This window comes from Sceloporus occidentalis, unplaced genomic scaffold (genome assembly GCF_023333645.1).
Source record: "Sceloporus occidentalis isolate IW3139 unplaced genomic scaffold, rSceOcc1.0.p SCAF_7, whole genome shotgun sequence".
In the NCBI taxonomy this organism is placed as follows: Eukaryota; Metazoa; Chordata; class Lepidosauria; order Squamata; family Phrynosomatidae; genus Sceloporus; species Sceloporus occidentalis.
Window position 1 is genome coordinate 75,676,739 of NW_028316987.1, and position 19,238 is coordinate 75,695,976.

At 40.7% G+C, this 19,238-nt stretch overlaps 1 protein-coding gene across 5 annotated transcripts in view; it reads right to left on the reverse strand.

Moving 5' to 3' along the window:
- Positions 1 to 19,238, reverse strand: part of ARHGAP21 (Rho GTPase activating protein 21) — a 132,758-nt gene that overhangs the window by 32,056 nt on the left and 81,464 nt on the right. For 4 of the 5 annotated variants that reach the window (XM_089533382.1, XM_089533381.1, XM_089533379.1 and 1 more), the window contains 3 exons: positions 16,414 to 16,468; positions 4,306 to 4,335; positions 867 to 2,823 (listed from right to left, as the gene is read on the reverse strand). In XM_089533382.1, the coding sequence (XP_089389508.1) occupies positions 867 to 2,823; positions 4,306 to 4,335; positions 16,414 to 16,468 (2,042 nt within the window). The remainder of the gene's footprint in view (positions 1 to 866; positions 2,824 to 4,305; positions 4,336 to 16,413; positions 16,469 to 19,238) is intronic. The other variant, XM_089533380.1, reaches the window with a different exon arrangement.

Genomic DNA, 19,238 nt, shown 5'->3' on the forward strand with positions numbered 1-19,238 from the left:
GCCCCATGTAGAACGCATTACAGAAGTATAAATGAGAGATTACCAGTGCATGTACCACTGCTTCAAGGTCCTTTCAGTCCAGGTAGGGACGCAGTTGGCATATCAACTGTGAGTTCCAATCAGGGAAAAAGGAGGGATGATGATACAGTCGACCCTCCACATTTGCGCGTTTGGTTACTTGCGAATGTTAAACCCGAAGCCCCTCCCATCCTGGAAGTGCTTGAGAGACACTTTCTCCCAAGACTTTCCAGGATGGCATGGGCCAGAGGGAGGGAGCACTATGTTCCCTCAAACGTTTGCTGCCCTGGAAATGGCTTGAGAGATGCTTCTTCCAAGGTTTTCCAGGTTGGCAGGGGCCAGAGGAAGGGGCATTTCGTTCCCCCCAACCCCTGCCGTCTTGGGAGGACTTGAGAGACACTTCTCCCAAGGCTTTCCAAGGAGACAAGGGCCACAGGAAGGGAGCACTCTGTTCCACAAACCCCAGCCACCTTTGAAATGACTGCCGCAGGAGGAGGGAGTTATTTGTGGTTTTTCCACATTTGAAGGGGACTTCTTCCCCTAACCCCTGCAAATGTAGAGGGCTGAATGTAATAAGGAGGAGAAGGAGAGGAGGAAGGACATCATCTGCAACCTGTTACCTATGGTGCTATTAAAATGATCACTGGTGCAAAGAACAACTGTTTGAGAATGCACAGGGCCATGACATGGTGGAGCTGAAATGTACATTATATATTTTAAATTATATCTTCTGAAATTAGTCAAGTACTAAAATGTAACAGGTTCGTTACAAAGTACAAAATGATAAAGAAGTAGATCAAAACACATACCACAGAAGCACAGCAACAGAAACTACTGATTTAACTCACCTATGAATGGGATAGATGCCAATGAATCACCAGGTGGGCTTGAACTAGACGCCTTCCTTTCTTCTATCCTTTTTATATGAACTTCTCGACGTGCATCATTGGGTAGCCAACATGTTGTCTCTGAGGCAGGCTCTTGATCATTTACAGCTAAAATGTAGGATTGATGTCGCAAAGGTTGTGGCGTCTGGTGTCCAGAAGGAGACTTTTCTCGCAAGACAACTATTTCTGCGTCTTCATCGACAACATTTGTTGGTTGAATTTCAGACTCTTTTACAACTTCTCTTTCAAAATTTTGAACTGTTTGCCTGACAGAGACATCTAAACTAACAGAGGTAGTTAAGTGCTCGCTGATCTGTGGGACAAATTTGGCAGAAGCTATGCAGGAAGTGGGAGAAAGGGTACTCTTGCCTATGTCTATCTTGTTGTCTGGTACACCTTCTGTTTGTATCCTTGATTGTTGATTGAACAAACCACTGTGGTGCACATGATTTATTTCTCTTTGGTCTTTGGTAGTAACACTATCCAGGCTGTGATTAAGGGAAATTGAGGGTTTTGCTGCATAGGGTACAGAAGTCTTCAGAGAGTTGCTTCTTGTGCTTCTAGCTGTTGACTGAGACGTTCTTTCATGAAAAGTGGTTGCAGGCTTTGATGTTCCACCAGCAGCCGGCAAATTTCTGGCAGGCTGCAATGTGTTTACATCTGGTGAAACCTTCTGGAAATGCATGGCATGCCCTAAGGCCCTACTACTGATGAGTCTACCATCTGAGTTATAAGCACCTGGAGCCACAGAAAAATTTGAGCCTCGAAGAGACAAGTGCAATGCATGTTGCCGAGGTCTCTCATAAATACCTCGCCGATCATCTTGTTCAGTAAACCCTGTCCATTTATAAGTCTTTCTTCTGTCTCTGTTTGAATCTACAACAAGGTTATCAGCATGAAGATACTCTATTGTTTCACCCTGTTTGCCTAAATAGTCCCAGGACCGCGTCCTGTGATTTCGGGGACTGACAGATGGTGAAGTCAGAGCATCTTGTGAGGCACTCCTTGGCCATTCTTTTAGCACTATATTGGGATCCTCAAGTCTTTCCTGGGACACACTTCTTTGTCGGACCTGAATAGTCTGTGGGACCCTATCATGAGAGGTGCTTCTGCGTCGTACCTGTGAACCAGTGCGATTTGGTACCATTTGATTATAATCTGTTGTATTCTGAGATGCTGCTCTTAAACTATCTAACCTTTCCTGTATAGTTCTGCAGCCATACATGTGCAAACGTCTGTTATCAATGTATTCTTTGTAGGTTTTGTAATTTTTCCAGTCTATATGTTGATGGGCATTTGGAGAAGTGTAGTGATTGGTAGGGATAGGAGAACCTGCACTTTGAGAAGGGGATCTAGTAGTTGAGATCCCTTCTGGGTGCCCTCCAAAACTTCCAGATTTGTTAGGTATTCCACTAGAATCTACTGGCCTTGTAAGCGGTGTCTGAGGAAGTACAACAGCAGTGGACATAGAAGAGGATGGTGAAGTGGTTCGTGCTTTTGTTTTTAGAGTAGTTTGTTCATTGAAACCATATCTCATTTCTTCTGTCCGGTGTGATGGACCAGAGTGATTTGTTCTACATGAAGAGAAGTCTACAGCCTTCTCAGAAGGCACAACAACAGTTCTTACAGTCTCATTGCAAACACAGACAGCTGTGTTAGATTTTGCAATATCTGTTGGAGATGGAGGCACTTGTATTTCCATTCTGTAGGGCTTTTCTGGTTGTGCTGATGTCCGTACAGGTCTATTAGTTGTCTGTTTTCCCTGTGAAGAATCAGGAGGTGCTTTCTCAATAGGTTGTGCCATGGCAGTAGCTGGAGATGTTAACCGAGGATAACATATTGGTGGTGGTTCAGGTATGTTGCGGGCATTACCACTGTAGGCTTCATTGCCTTTCAAGTAGGCATCCTGGGAATATGCCTGTGCACAAATCATTTAAAAAGAAATTAGTCACTAAAAATGTGGATTGGAAACCAGCACCACATTGCAGTGAGATGATTCAGTGGACAGCTACATTCTTTGAAGAAATATTTCTCTTACCAAATATGCAATACAGATATTCTTTGCTAAGCATTCATATTCAAAGAGAAACAAATGTCAAATGCCTTCTATTATTTATTACTCCTGGTGTATAAAAATATACTATAGAAAGTCTCCACCAAGGATTACGCATATTTCTATAAATCAAATCAACAGCAAATTCTATCAATTGCTGCAGGTGATTAGAAGAAGAGAGAGTTTGTGAGTGTAAATCAAAAGACAATGTCTTTTTCTACATATCTTCAAACCCAGGCTCAAATATTTCTTTTATCTGAGGTTCTCTAATGTTGGAAGCTAGGATTCTGCAGAAACCGACAGGTTAACTATGGAACTCTGTTAGTCACAGAAAAATTGTAGTTCTTGCCATATAGGGAAAGGGATAGTCTATGTAGAAATGGCTGCATTCAATATAGATTGCTTTTCTGAAAGGCACAATTGCTGTATCTAAGATGAACAGACAGTGGCAATGTCTTTGTTGCCAGCCAACGCCCACCTTCCTTCCAAATAATCTCACATATTACTTATTCCATAAATTCCATAATACTGACATTAGTGCAGTTTTTTAAACCAAAAGATAGCATCAACATACATGGCTGGGCAGCTATTTATAGATACTTAATTAGACTGGAACACAGACTGTCATAAGCAATGTATTACTTGTCTGCTTTAAAATTTCCATCTTATGCTGTTTTTTAACAATGTTATTCCAAAGCAAAAGATGTGCTTTAAAAACTGAATGCTTCTTTACAGCACCAAGGCACTTATTTGACCATGAATAACAGCATATTTGCAAGGTCTGTCTGGAACACAGTAAACATCTTTCTTTTATACTTTCCCATAACTTCCTTTAGTTGTAATATGAAATTCAAAAAGCTGAGAACATACAGCTTGCCAATGCAGAAATCTTTCATTTTTTTTTAAAAAAACACAGCTTAGGTGTGGTATCATATTACAGCATTTCCTGCTCAAAACATAACATGCTCCATTCAGACAAATAACATGCCCTGCCTTAGCATTAGATGGATTGTAAAAGCCCAAATGCATTACACTGAGAGCAAAGTACTGAAGATGAGGAGGGCGAGGCACTAAAAATATATGGCTGCAATAAATATTACTGCGAGCATTAGTTATTTGCAAATAAAAAATTAAAGCAAAACTGGAAAGAAATAAACCAAGTAACTAACAAAACACAGGCACACATTAAACAGATAACAAGATCAATATTATGACCAAAATTCAGCTAACCAGCAGCTCTAGCTTGCTTTCAGCAACTTGCAGGCTTTAACAGTCCAGCTTCTTGCAGATCTACCAAGAAACACATGCCTTACAGAATTGGAGAAATGGCTACAGTTTGTTTCTTACCAGGGCTGTAACATCCTTTGAAAACTGCAGCTGGCAGAAAACAGGAAAACACAGTAAAAGCTGCTTATGGATGTAAAGATAGAATTATGTTGTCATATTGATGCTGGATTCACAGCAAGCTAAAAATACATGTACACCGATTTCTCTGGAAGGTACCAAGAGAGGTAAAGGGCAGTGAAGCATAAACAATAACTTCAGCCTCCTTCTGAGCATGTCTGTCTTCGGATTTTACCTGCTTCTTGCCTTTATTTCCTAGCCTTCCAGAAAAACAAAATACAGTTGTGCTATGTTCGTTCAGTGCATCTTTCCTGCTACAAACGGAGCCCTCTGGTTGTGCTACAAGGCATCCCTTCTACTAGAGCAACATAACAGCCTTTCATCTCCCCTGAGCTGCTACCATCCCTGCTTCCAGATGACGAAACAAGGGTTTCATTATGCATTTAAAATCCATGCACCCCTTCCCCACATGCATCGGAACAGAGCCACAAGCTGTCAGCTGACTGCAGCTGCTTTCATACTCTACATCTGACATTACAAGATGATTTCAGAATAATCTTCAGAGAAAAGCAGTCTCCCCATGTGATCATTTTCTTTTTTTATATATCTTCTCTGTTTCTTCAGTGACAAATCAGGAACAGGCTGTGCTTCAATTGCAAGGTGGGCACTATACAACTGTCTCATTTTTACATAGTCTCACATGTCAGAAAATGGGGGCTTTGCATTTGTGTACTTTCCAGATTAGGAGGAGGAGATGAGAAAGGAGGCACACACCGAGATAAGCATATTAAAAAGCAAACTGTGGTATATTCTAAGGAAATAACATATTGACTCTCTCCCTGGAATATGTCAATACTGCCTCCTAGGTTTAATTTAGGCTTATGTACTATTCACAAGGTTTGCAAGACACTTAGAAAAAAATGAAACCTGTCTGAAAAATGCAGAAATGACTATAATTACAAATGAGAGAAAACAAGCCTGCTATACATTAACAAAAAGTATAAAATGTTGAAAATTATCAAAAGATGCCATATGAATATACCATCTGCAGGCAACTGGTTATGACCTTTTAAAGTAGACTCAAGTCCAGGTTATTTGAAGGACCATATTCTCCCTTACAAACCAGCCCATGCTCTGAGGGGAGCCTATCTCTCCTTTCCTCCTCCCTCACAAGTTCATCTGGTGGAAACATGGGAGAAGGCCTTCTCAGTAGCTGCTCCTAGGCTCGGGAATACCCCTCCCAGAGAAGTTAGACAGAGACCCTCCCTACTTTCTTTTTGCAGACAAACAAAGTCTTTTCTATCCTGAAAGGCATTTGAGGATTCATTATATAAGGCACCTCTTACACAATGCACAGCATACTGCTAATTGTTGTGCTGGTGTGTGAGTGTGTGTGTTTAATGATACACATTTTAACCTGATTTTAATTTTCACCAGGGGATGGTTTCTTCTTTTAAAGAGTTAAGGTACAGTACTTACACTGACCCATGGATAAGTCGACTCAGTTTTTTGGGGACAATTTTTGACCTAAATTTCTAGACTTATACATGAGTATATATAGTATGTAAGTGTGGCCATCTGCCACCATTAAAATATAATATATGCAAGAAATATAATATATGCAAGAAATCTTCAAGTTACAAATTTAAATTTGCATAATATTTTTAACATGAAATCTTATAGGCTGCATAACATGTACAGCAGAGGTAGGCAAATGCCACGGGTTAGGAGAGGTGAACTAGCCTACTATCTGATCTTGGAGGGGCATCTGCCAAGGTCCTAGTGGATCCTCTGATTTTTCTTTAACCTTAAAATAATAATTTAAAAGCTCCTCCTGATCCGTAGTGGCAAATAGGAATTAATTCTGCAGTATCCTTGGACTTTTCTTGGCTTCTTCAGACTGAGCAAAGGCCTTTAACTGAAAGTCAACTTCTGATTAATGTTCTAGATGGGGAAAAAAGGTCTCTTGTGGTATTGATACAGCCCAGGGGGTACAAAAATGTGGCAAAATTGCACACCATGCTCTCTTAGAGAATGGGGCCCTTTTTATTTTTTATTTTAAAATGGCAAAAATTTTAGTGTACTATCGAGGGCTGGAGGGCTCCTAAAGGTCTTGAAAGCTCCATGAGGTCCACTAGCTGTACTCTCCCTATTCCTGGTATACAGAATAATAACTATACATTGCATTATTGTTTCTCAAGTTGTCACATCCATTCAAACGAAGTTGGTTGTGTCTGGACCCTCCATGCTCATGTGATGCTTAGATTTCATTGGTAAATAAATGTACCCCACTGCATATGAAAACAATCCACTGAATGTATAAACTAAAGATCTAAACCTGTCCACATTTTCCTATGAACACTATCATACAGTCTAATTTACTTTCCCTACCATCAACCTTCAGGCAATCAGAGAGCTGTACACACACATCAACTGGAATGGGGCTTTTGTATTCTAGATTTTAAAAGAACAACAACAAAGGAATGTCCCTAGCTTTGAAGGTTCACAACGAAAATAATTAATTGGGCAGGTGTGAGGGTTGAGAATTAACTGTTAAGTATTATATACAGTGTCAAGTAAGATCGGATTCTTCATGATAGTGGACAACAAAAGCAATTATTTTCTTTTCCATTGGACTGAGGAGTAGCTAAGCTAAAGCAAACCTTTGGATTGCCTTATCAGGATACCATCTGCTCTGAAGTTTTGACCCTTTCACAAATTATCCCTCACCCATGAATTTATCTAGAAACAGACACACTCTTGCAATCTCTCTCTCTCTGCCTATTGGCTAATATTTTTTCAAAACTGGAAAAAACATGTTCATTAAGCACCCCCAGGCCAAAGAGATACACCCTACATCTGAAGCTGCCAGGCTGTGCATATGTAGCCCATTCAGCTAATGTACTGCTCCAATTATGCACACCTGCTTCATGATGCAAATGAAATGCACAGTGCAGACAAGCAGCAAATACTTTAGTGAGAATCTCTCCTTGGAGTATCCACAAAAGGCCAAAAGCCTATACAAAAAATACATCTGATAAATAACAGCCACTTGTCTAGGATCAGCCTTCTGAAAGTAACACAGAACAATCTCCATATCTGCATGCAGGTTCACCTAAGATCTATGGCTGCTACTGCCAGCCAACTCCCTTCTTCACCTTTTTGTTACAAAGCAAGGAGGGAAGTAGCACTACTACCCAGCTCTCCCTCCCTCCACCCACATGCCCCTCTCCATCCTTGTCTGCCATGGGACAAGGAAGACATAGGGGACAGCATCCTTGCTGTTGGCCCCGGCTCTGCACAGCAGCCAGCCAACCAGGAGCATCTCTGTTGGATGCACTCAGCTCACCGCTGCCTCCTCCGCCACCACCTCTAGTTCACGTTTCTTGGATGAGAGAGGTGTGGGGCCCAGCTGCACAAAGCCATGCACCCCTCATGGTGGCAAACACTGCACTCTTAGGAGCAAAAACAAAAAGCCTAGCCAGCTGGCCGGACACTCAGTCACTGTTTCCAATGTGACCAAAGGGAGAAGCAACCAAACGGCCGACCTTCCTTCATTCCTTACCTCCCTCCCTCCTTGTAAGGCTTGGGGAGCTTGTCATGTACCTCTCTCCATTCTCAACAGTGGCAGGAAGAGGAAGATATGGGCTGCCCCCTCGCTGTCAACCCCGACTTTGCACAGCAGCTAGTCAGCCTCAGCCATGCCTGGCCCACTTTCCTTTTGTTCTCACATGTGAGACTGCTGTGCCCATCACTGAGAGGAGCATGGTTTCATAACACTCTGCCCCCTTGACTCTTTCAGCCAAGAATGAACCAGAAGGGCTGGCAAGAAGGGCATGGCCAAGACAGATGCTGCTGGTTCCTGCTCAAAGTGAGGGGCAGCCTACCATCCTCATCCCATGACTGGTCAGGATGGAGAGGGCCGTACAGAGAGCTTGCCAAGTCTGGAAAGCGGGAGGGGGGGGTTAGTTCACTAATATCCATGGTTTTGCATATCTGCACAAAGTACAGGAATGTATCCTCTGTGAATATGGGGAGGAGTCATGCTGTACCAGCAAATCATAGAAGTAAAAAAAATGGGGCACAGAAAAGGCTATGGTGCCCTTTCTGGGGCTCAAAAAGGAAACGCGGCCCTGATCCGATGCCGAAAGGGGCTATCCCCAAAAGCTATTTTGCCTCTCCTAAAAGTAATTCTCAAATTTCTCCCATTCACCAACACAGGAAAGGAGCAGAGGAACTAGAAGTGGTCTAGAAGCCAGTTCTGATTTAGATATCTTTGCTTGCTTTTGTATTTTTCACTTGGATGTTGATAGGAAATTTCAGTACTTCAAAACTTTGTTTCAGGCCCTCTGAGAAGTAGGTTTATGAGTTTCTTGTGTAACCACCCACTGAAAAAAGAACAAGGTTGGAGCTACTGTGATGTGCTAGTAAACTCTCCTTTATAGATTCAGTAAGGCCTTATCATACATGGCCTAGCAAAAAAAAATCTTGATTGCCTCTCACAGGAAAAGAAGCCTGCCTCCTGAGAGAAATGCCAATGATCTGATTAAAATTTAAAGTAAGATTTAGAGTAGACAACTTCACAAGCCCATCAATGTTGCCACAGGAGGCCATGCTAGTATCACTGCATACTGGAAATGTCATTTAGGAATAAGGCATTAATTCCATGCATCTAATAATGCTATCAAGACATCTGAGGAGGTGGCCATCCCCTCTGTGCAGCCCCACTCCTAATCCAACATGGCCTCAAATCTACTGTGGAGGGTTCCAGAATCCTCAATCACACAGTTTTAGGTGATGGGGAAGACTGGCCAGGGGGAGAGAACATCTTGTTGCAGGGAATGCAGGTGCTGCTTAGGGAGGGAAATCTCTTCTTTTTGGATTTGCTGATGAAGCTCAAGCAACAGACTTTTTAGACCTCATTCCCCATCCAGCCACCCAAATCTGCATATCTCCAGGACACTATTATCTTGAATAGCCAGTTATGCAAAATGTTTGTAAGACTACTTCATATTTCATCTCAAATATAGATCACGTTTTTTTGTACAGTTGAATCTCCGTATTCATAGGAGATCCGTTCTGGGCACCACCCCCACCCCCACCCCCATGGATACTGAAATCTGTGCATGCTCAACTCCCATTAAAATTAATGGTGGCACAGCACACATAAAATCATAGAATTGTAGAGTTGGAAGAGACTGAAAGGGCCATACAGTCCAACCCCCTGCCATGCAGGAAATCTAAATCAAAGCATCCCCAACAGATGGCCATCTAGCCTCTGTTTAAAGACCTCTAAGGAAGGAGACTCCACTACACTCCGAGGGAGTGTGTTCCACTGTCGAACAGCCCTTACTGTCAGGAAGTTCCTCCTAATGTTGAGGTGGAATCTCTTTTCCTGGAGCTTGCATCCACTGCTCCGGGTCCTAGTCTCTGGAGCAGCAGAAAACAAGCTTGCACCCTCATCAGTATGACATCCCTTCAAATATTTAAACAGGGCTATCATATCACCTCCTAACCTTCTCTTCTCCAGGCTAAACATACCCAGCTCCCTAAAGCGTTCCTCACAGGATATGGTTTTCAGACCCTACACCATTTTAGTTGCCCTCCTTTGGACACGCTCCAGTTTCTCAACATCCTTTTTGAATTGTGGTGCCCAGAACTGGACACAGTATTTCAGGTGAGGCCTGACCAAAGCAGAATAGAGTGGCACTATTACTTCCCTTGATCTAGACACTATACTTTTATTGATGCAACCTAACATCGCATTGGCATTGTTAGCTGCCGCATCGCACTGTTGACTCATGTTCAACTTGTGGTCTACTTGGACTCCCAGATCCCTTTCACATGTAGTTTCATTCAGCCAGGTGTCCCCGATCCTATATCTGTGCATTTTATTTTTCTGCCCTAAGTGCAGTACCTTACATTTCTCCATGTTGAATTTCATCTTGTTAGCTTTGGCCCAGCTTTCTAGTCTATTCAGGTCATTTTGAATTTTGATCCTGTCCTCTGGAGTATTAGCTACTCCCCCTAATTTGGTGTCATCTGCAAATTTGATAAGTATGCCCCCAATTTTGTCCTCCAAGTCATTGATAAAGATGATGAATAGCACTGGGCCCAGAACAGACCCCTGTGGCACTAGCACAGTCACATGCACACGCCACCATTAATTGAAATGGGGGCTTGCCATCCACAGATGGTTAAATCCGGAGATAGTAAGGCTGTTGATAAGGAGGGCGGACTGTACTGTTGGTGCTCGCGTTTTACTCTCTTTCTTTCATTCATTCTTTCAATCTAGCCCACAATGTGAAAAAAAGTAAATAATTCTTTTGCAATCCAAATTTAGATATCAAATCGAAGAAGCAGAGGGCTTTTTTTACTGTAAATTTAAAAATTCTGAATACATTATTTACAAACAGTGATACTTTCTTATATGCAAATGATATCTTTACTTCGTAAAATTAAATATTTTTGTATATATCATATTCACCTTCTCTCTGCCTATTTCTGAAAATACATCAATGTAGTTTAAAAGGAATATGGTACAAATAGGAGCAGGACATCTTATCCCAACATACGAGAAAGAGTCTCTCCTGCTTGGATCATAAGATACGCCTTAGTAATGCAATGTATTTTTTAAAACAAAAACCATTCTGCACTTGTTGCGAAGAACTACATCATCCCTTTAATTCCTGCAGAATATGGATTTGAGGACCAATTCACACTTTATTTGGCAGGAATAACTAAAATATAACTAAAATGGGAGAGGAGGGATACAATTAAATATTTTATTTATTTTATTATTAAATATTTAAAGTGAGTAAAGGAAAATCCATGCTCCCAAACATGTAAAGATATACAGCAGGAACCTCAGCAAATTATTAACAGCACCCCCCCCCTTTTTTTTTTTTTTTTTTTTTTTTTTGCTAGCATTTCACAGAAAGGTGGTATAATGGAGCTGCAAATGCTTTAAAACAAGCCAAAATACAAGATATCAGACTAGTGCCCCCAAACTTGATTTATTATAGCAATGTATTATGCTCCCTGTATTTCAATTTAGTTTTCTTCAGAGGAGAAAAATCTTGAATTGCCAAGAGTAAGCAATGCAATATTTCACTTATAAGAATGTGTTAATAATAGAAGTTTACAATAATAATTGTAGAAGTCTGTAGACGTCTCTTTATAGGCATGTAGTTATTTCACCTGCTCAGCCTGGATTTCATGAAGCTAAATACTTGCAAAATGACCAGTTTATTAAGAAAAATTCTTGCAACATTAATCATTTTAAAGTGTTGAATTTGTATAAAATATTTCATATGGTTTGTCAGAACAATTGTTGTGCTGTAAGTGTTTATGGAGGGAGCACTGCTTCATTAAATCTATCAAACAAACACTTTCTGCCCTATATTCTCTCTTCTCTTACAAAACACCATTGAGTAATGACTGTGTTAGCCCTACTACCATAATGCATAGTTCCTTGCATACAATTTAATCAAGCTCTAATTGTTTGGGCTAAAGTGTTACTTTTTATGATGCCACCACTTGGCTTAACAAGATGGTGAAAGTAACTTCCATTCTCTCCCTCAGATGCCTAAGAAATACCTTTTCCATATAACACTTGCACGAAGGTGGCTCATACTCTGAAATGGTCAACAAAGACACACCACTTGACCTCTGATGCCAGTATCACAGCCAGTGATGCTTGTACAGAGATCTTTACATAGAGAATGTTGGTGATGTAAGGTATCCTCTCTTGTACCAGCCTACAAGCAGATTTGCTGCACTCTATCACTGATATCCCTGGGAAAGGGGCAGAGGAAGATGGATGATGTTATGGGGAGGAACAGTCAAACAGTTACATGGCACCTTTCGATACACCAGTCCTTTCTGAATAAATAGCATATGAAAGTGATATTTCATTAACCTATCAGACTAGTTGCAGTAGACATAAAGAAGCTCTAATGTGCACAGAAATTTTATATAAGCAGATGCTGTTTTGTTCTCTTCAGTACTGGGAATCTTCTGTGTAAACTAAAAGTGGAGATATCAAAGCTTTTTATAGTGATGAGATCATCCCATAAATGTACACTTTGGATTAACCAAAGCCATTTGATTTCAAATACAGGCAGAACTAATATTCTGAACTATGTTACTCCAGGGAGAATATGAAGCAGAGTTGGTACAACAAGTCACTCTTACTCTTAATAGGTAAATGTTGCTAGTGAGGGCATGTGAATGGTACTGCTTTAGCTCCTGCCTTACTGTAAACATGTAATAAAGTTAAGAGGCAAGATAAAGGTAAAGGTATTCCCCTTTGACAAAGTTGTCAAATTGTGTCCAACTGTAGGAGCAGTGCTCATTTCCGTTACTAAGCCAAAGAGCCAGCATTGTCAAAAACTACTCTGTGGGTCATGTGGCCAGCATGACTGCACAGAACGCGGTTTACCTTCCCACCAAAGTAGTACCTATTTATCTACTTGCATTTGCATACTTTTGAACTACTAGGCTGGCAAAAGCTGGGACTAGTAATGGGAACTCATTCCATCACACGACACCTGGGCGTTGAACTGCCAACCTCCTGATCTTGCATTCAACAGAATCAGTGTCTTAACCACTTGAGCCACCACGTTATAAAACAAGCGGTATCTCTACATAGCACTACCTATAATGGATTCTGATGAATGAAAATAAGTTTGAATAACCATGTTCCTTATTGAGACTGTGCCAACTGTCTTGGTATCTTTGTATCTTGCTATCTAACTCCTGCCAGTTCCAAGTTCTACCTTCCCCCCCAGCTATCATTTCTCTTCTTTTGAGTTTCATTCTATTAGACTCTTTTTTCCTCTACAGCTCCGGGTTGCAGTTATCTATCGCCTTCCTGGTTCTGCTACCCAGTTCCTCTCAGACGTCGAATCATGGCTGACATTCTTTCTTTCAGATTCAGTCCTCACTTTGATCCTAGGTGACTTTAATATCCACACTGACGATTCCAATAATCCTACAACGTCTCGCTTCAACTCTCTCCTAGCTTCTTTTGGCCTCCAACCACATTCCAACTCTTCAACTCATTCTCTTGGTCACTGTCTTGACCTAGTTCTTGCTGCAAACTGCGCCATTTCTGACTACCTGGCACTTGACTTTCCACTATCTGACCATCATTTAATCTCCTTTGCTCTTATACTCCACCTCCTCACCATACTGTTCAATGCTATTTTTGTGATCTTCAATCTGTTGACTCTAACCATCTTGGTCAGACCCTGGAGTCTTCTCTTTCTTCCCTAAATCTTGGGGATTCTGCTGACTCAGCAATGTCTTTATTTAACTCCACTCTTTCCTCAACTCTTGACCGCTTTGCCCCTGTCTCTGTATGCACTTCTTCCTCTAGGACTAGGCCTCAGCCCTGGCTTACCCCCTCATTAAGTTTCTCCGATCCTGCTCTAGAGCAGCTGAACGTCTTTGGAGAAAGTCCAAACAGTGGGCTGACTTTATTCATTACAAATTTGTTCTTTCCTCTTTCTCACATGCCCTGTCTATAGCAAAACAAACTTATTACAAATCATTGATCTCCGCCAATGAGAGGCGCCCGCAGCGTCTGTTCTCCACCTTCAACACTTTGCTTAAACCTCCTTCTCCTCCTGTCTCTTCATCATTCTCCCCCAATGACTTCGCTAATAACTTCATCTCAAAGATTACCACCATTCGCTCTCAGATAGTCCCTCCCGATTCTTCTTCTGCTCATAATCTTCTATCGCCCTCGCCTAAAAAATTTTCTGTGTTTCCTCCTACTTCTCTGGATGAACTCTCTACACTTCTGAACTCTTCCAAACCTGCAACTTGTTCTCTTGATCCAATTCCTACTCGTCTTCTAATTTCCATAGCTCCCTCTCTTTTGCCCTCACTTCTCCATATCTTCAATCTCTCTCTCTCTCTACAGGCTCCTTCCCTTCGGACTTTAAACATGCTCTCATTTCCCCAATTCTGAAAAAAACCTTCTCTTGACCCCTCCTCTTTGTCTAGCTATCGTCTGATTTCTCTTCTTCCATTTCTTTCTAAAGTTTTGGAACGGGTTGTTTATTCTTGCTGTCTTGAGTTTCTTGAAGCCAACTCCATTCTTGATCCCTTTCAGTCTGGTTTCCGCCCAAGGCATTCTACAGAGACAGCTCTCACTAAGATATCGAATGACCTTTTACGGGCCAAGGCTAATGGCCTTTACTCTGTTCTCATCCTTCTTGATTTGTCTGCATCCTTTGACACCGTTGATCACAGCCTTCTAGTTGATATGCTCTCTGACCTTGGGTTCTCAGACTCTGTTCTCGACTGGTTTAGATCTTATTTGTCAGACAGATCTTTTGCAGTGGTCACAGGTAGTCAGACTTCATCCTCTGTTCCCTTATCTGTTGGAGTTCCCCAGGGCTCTGTTCTGGGTCCCCTTCTGTTTTCTCTCTACACACTGTGCTTAGGTACACTCATTAGCTCTTTTGATTTTTCCTACCATCTGTATGCCGATGACACCAGTTGTATCTTTCCACCCCTGACCTTTCTCCAAGGCTTGAACAGCAAGTTTCGTCATGTCTCACAGCTGTCTCGCAGTGGATGCGCCATCAGCATTTGAAGCTCAACATGTCCAAGACGGAGCTTCTTGTCTTTCCCCCTAAGTCCACCCTTCAACACTCCTTTTCTGTCTCTGTGGACAACATTTCTATTCAACCAGTCCAGCAAGCCCACAGTCTTGGTTTTATCTTTGATTCTTCTCTGTTGTGTATCCCTCAGAACTAGACCACAGCCAAGGCTTGTAGATTCTTTTTATACAACATTGCCAAAATCCGACCATATCTCTCCGCCTCTACTGCTATGATTCTGGTCCATGCCCTAGTGGTCTCACGACTTGATTACTGTAACATCCGCTTGGCTAGGCTTCCTCTTTCTCACCTCCGTCCTTTAATTTCTGTCCAGCATTCAGCTGCGCGCATTATCACATCTGCCCACCGCTCTGACCACATCTCTCCTTTGTTGGTATCCCTTCACTGGCTCCCCCCTCCCTTTTCATATTCAGTACAAGCTCCTGCTGGTGACGTTTAAAGCCCTCCATGGGCTGCCCCCCCCTTATTTATCAGCCCTTCTTTATCCTCACCTTACCACTAGGGCCCTCCATTCTGGTAGTCAAAGTCAGCTGTCCCAGCCCAGGATTTCCTCTGCCCCATCTAGGATTCACCCCTTTTCACTTCCTGCCCCTCACTCCTGGAACCTTCTTCCCTCGCGAGCAAGGGCCATCACTTCTTTAACCAGCTTCAAAACAGAGTTGAAGACCATCCTGTTCAGAGCATTCCCAGACATTGCGTGATTGTCACTTGCTATCTGATGTTCCTTTTGTTGCCTGTTTTATTGAACCATTTCCTGTATTGCTATGTGTTTTATTTGTATTATCCTATCATTTCTTAGATTGTACGCCATAGGCAGGTTTACTCTTTTATATTTATTGCTTTTAAGTACAGCGCAGTGCAAATCTACAGCGCTATATAAATAAAGAATAATAATAATAAAATAATAATAACTGTCCTTTGCTTGTATAAAAATTCCTGTGAAAGCATTTTATGCAACATCTAGGTGCACCCGGGCAGGGCAACGGAAGTATTATGATCCAGATATTGAGCACCTGCCAGGAGATGAACAAAAAATACTTCTGAAGCCTTTTCAATATTCTCAGAAACCTGAACAGATTCTCTCAATGTAATTTTTTAAACAGAATTAACTTCTTACTTGAGAACTAGCCTAGACATCTATTTTTTTGTAATATTATCACAGATATTTTAACTTTTTTAACAGAATGTGTGTCTATTTCAATTCAATTCAGTCTATAATTCATTTACAACCAACAACACACTAATTCCTTGTGTTTTATGTTCAGAAGCACATCCATGGAGAGTTTCTGATCCTTTCTTCCATTCCATATTTACTTCTTTTTTCATCCTCAGTATTACAGACCAAAGTAACAATCAACTTAAAACAATGAAATAGAAATGACAACAACTATAGTAGCATAATTCAATTCTTTTCCCTGTATACAATGTCTTTTGGAGGGGTGGTACTTTAGTCCATTTCAGAAATAAAACTTACCAGCTGAAGAATGTCTTCGTCTTTTGGCATAACACTAAGCTCTAACATGCTATCACTGTGGAGAAGGGAGAAATGTATTACTGTTTTAGAAAGAAATGACATATTGCTGAACTAAACAGTATGAGGTGATTCCATATTGTTGGTTACTTGATAATCTTCTTGATTACACTGAATATAAACCAGATTTTATATTGTTTGTATACCTCTAGATCTTCAATACAGCAGTACCATCACTATTCCTCTGTCAAAGCATGACATTTAAATTTAAGATTGTTTTGTTTTCTAAAATTATCCACCAAATTTCCTATACAGAAAAGTGTGTGTAGTTGACTTTAACTTTTCAAGACTGCATTGTATCAAAGCATAGAACTGAAATTTAATTGTCATTGTTACCACTTGATGACACAAAATACTCAGCATTGTAGAGGTACAAAGTACTTTTATCATGGCACAAAAGTTAAGTGAACAGAAATAAACTGTCACTTGTTGGGTGACAAAATACTGACACACACACCTGAGACATTACTTTGTAAAAGCACGTTGGGTAGCCTTTACAGCTGCATTTTTGGGCAAGCCTCTATCAGCTTTATGCATCTGTATACTGTCACTTTTGTTCATTCTTCTTTACAAAATTGCTCCAAGCTCTGTCAGATTGGATGGGGACCACTGGTGAAAGAAACTTTCAAGTCTAGACACAGATTCTCTTATCATATTTAGGGATAATCTTTCACTGGGACATCCTTAAGACATTCAGGTTCTTATTTTTAAACCTCTCCAGTGTTACTCTGGCTGTGTGTTCAGGATCATTATCCTTCTAGAAGCAAGATTTCTGCCTTAATACCAGACCTCGTTGCTGCTGTTATTAACTACCCTCAAGCTGATCCCGACATCTCCAAGACTCCCTCTCCTCCACTGCTCTGCCTAGGTCCTGCAAATTCATACCCATGACCTCCTTAATAGAGTTCATCCATCTAGCAAGTGGTCTTTCTCTCCTACATCCCTCCACCTTTCCTACCATTATTGTCCTTTCCAATGAGTCGTACCTTCTCACAATGTGGCCAAAGTACCTCAACTTAGGACCCATTTGCTTGTCTTTTTAGCTGTCCACAGAATTTATCTTCCTTTTTTCTGCTTTTCTCACTGTCCAGCTCTTGAATCCATAAATGTTAATGAGGAATACAATAGCTTTACGATCCTAACTTCCGTGCCCAGTTGTGTATCTTTACATTTCAGGATTTCAGACACACCCACCCTGCCACAGACTGATATATGTTTTCCTGTCCTGTATTTGGCTCCTTCTATCTTTCCCTCAATTCTTCCAGTCAGAATTTCATTGTATTAGCATTTCAAGGCTTTTCATTTTCAGCTGTTCACAAAGTAACATTAACAAATGTCAAGTCTTTCTGTTGTCTTTTTTCTAAGCCATTTTCTTAAAACTAATAAAAATTCAATCATTCTAAGCATAAAATATGATCATATGAAAAGCATCAACAGAATGGAAGTGACAGATTGAACCTAATACGAGTTGCAGTCCCATGAATCCTTATAGAGTTTACTATATACAGTATTGATCAAACACAAAACCTGATTTGAAGTTCACACCTGCTGCTCTGTCAAAGTTGGCTCTGTGTCAAAAGAGACTAAAAATTTTGGGGGGGAATTTTTGTAGTGCGGGCCCAATGTTTTTAATGTTTTTGTTCTATTGGGACAGTTTTGTTTTGAAGGAAGCAGAAAAAGGCTATTTTATACAGGTTATGCATTCCTTATCCAGAATTCCAAAATCCGAAATACTCCAAAATCCAAAGTTGTCCACATGGGTAACCAAGATAATAACACCTTTGCTTTCTGATGGTTCAATGTAAACAAACTTTGATTCATGCACAAAAATTATTCAAATTATTATGTATAACATTACATTCATACTATGTATATAAAGTACATATGAAATATAAATTAATTTTGTGTTCACACTTGCGCCACATCTCCAAGATATCTCATTATGTATATACAAATATTCTAAAACCTGAAATCCAAAACACTTCGGGTCCAAAGCATTTCAGATCAGGGATGCTCAACCTGTAGTTTATTCTAAAAATGTACTCTTTTTACACTGGATTTCCCAACTATGGAACAAGGGGAAACTCAGTGAATGAGTCGGCATTTTATAGCTTGATAACAGAATCATAGAGTTGGAAGACATCACAAGGGCCATCCAGTCCAACCCCTGCCATGCAGGAACTCACAATCAAAGCACCATATTCAGAAGTCATTTGAAGAACACAGAATGCAGTTATTGGGGGGAGGGGGGTGTATAAAAATGTTTTTAAAGTGGAAATACCGTAAAGTTAACAATTCAGGGATTGCTCTCATATTCCAAAATGAGTACAAAATACCAAGCATTTTCTGACATATACCAAATATGGAAGTAAAACTATGTCTGGGTTGTACCACCTCAGTATCGGGGGCTGATGAATGTGTCTAATGAAAATTTTTAAAACTAAACCCAAACAGGAAAACAGCATTCAGGGTCAAAGGTTCACCCCCTGAATGCTACTTTTCCTGAATATTATAATGCACAGATTTTCTATCTTCCTTTTGGTACATAAAGTCCCCAACTGTAATCTGAAGTGTTATCTGGCTGTCTGACAATATTTGATGTGATGTGATTTGTTTGATATTTGATGTTTTTAATCTGTTTTTTCCTTTCTATATGGTAATTTTATCTATTCCTCTTTTAATTGTTATTATCTTAGAATGTACGCCTTGGGCAGGCTTTTATTTACTCCTAATTGTACCGACTTTGTACAGCGCTGTGTATAATTATA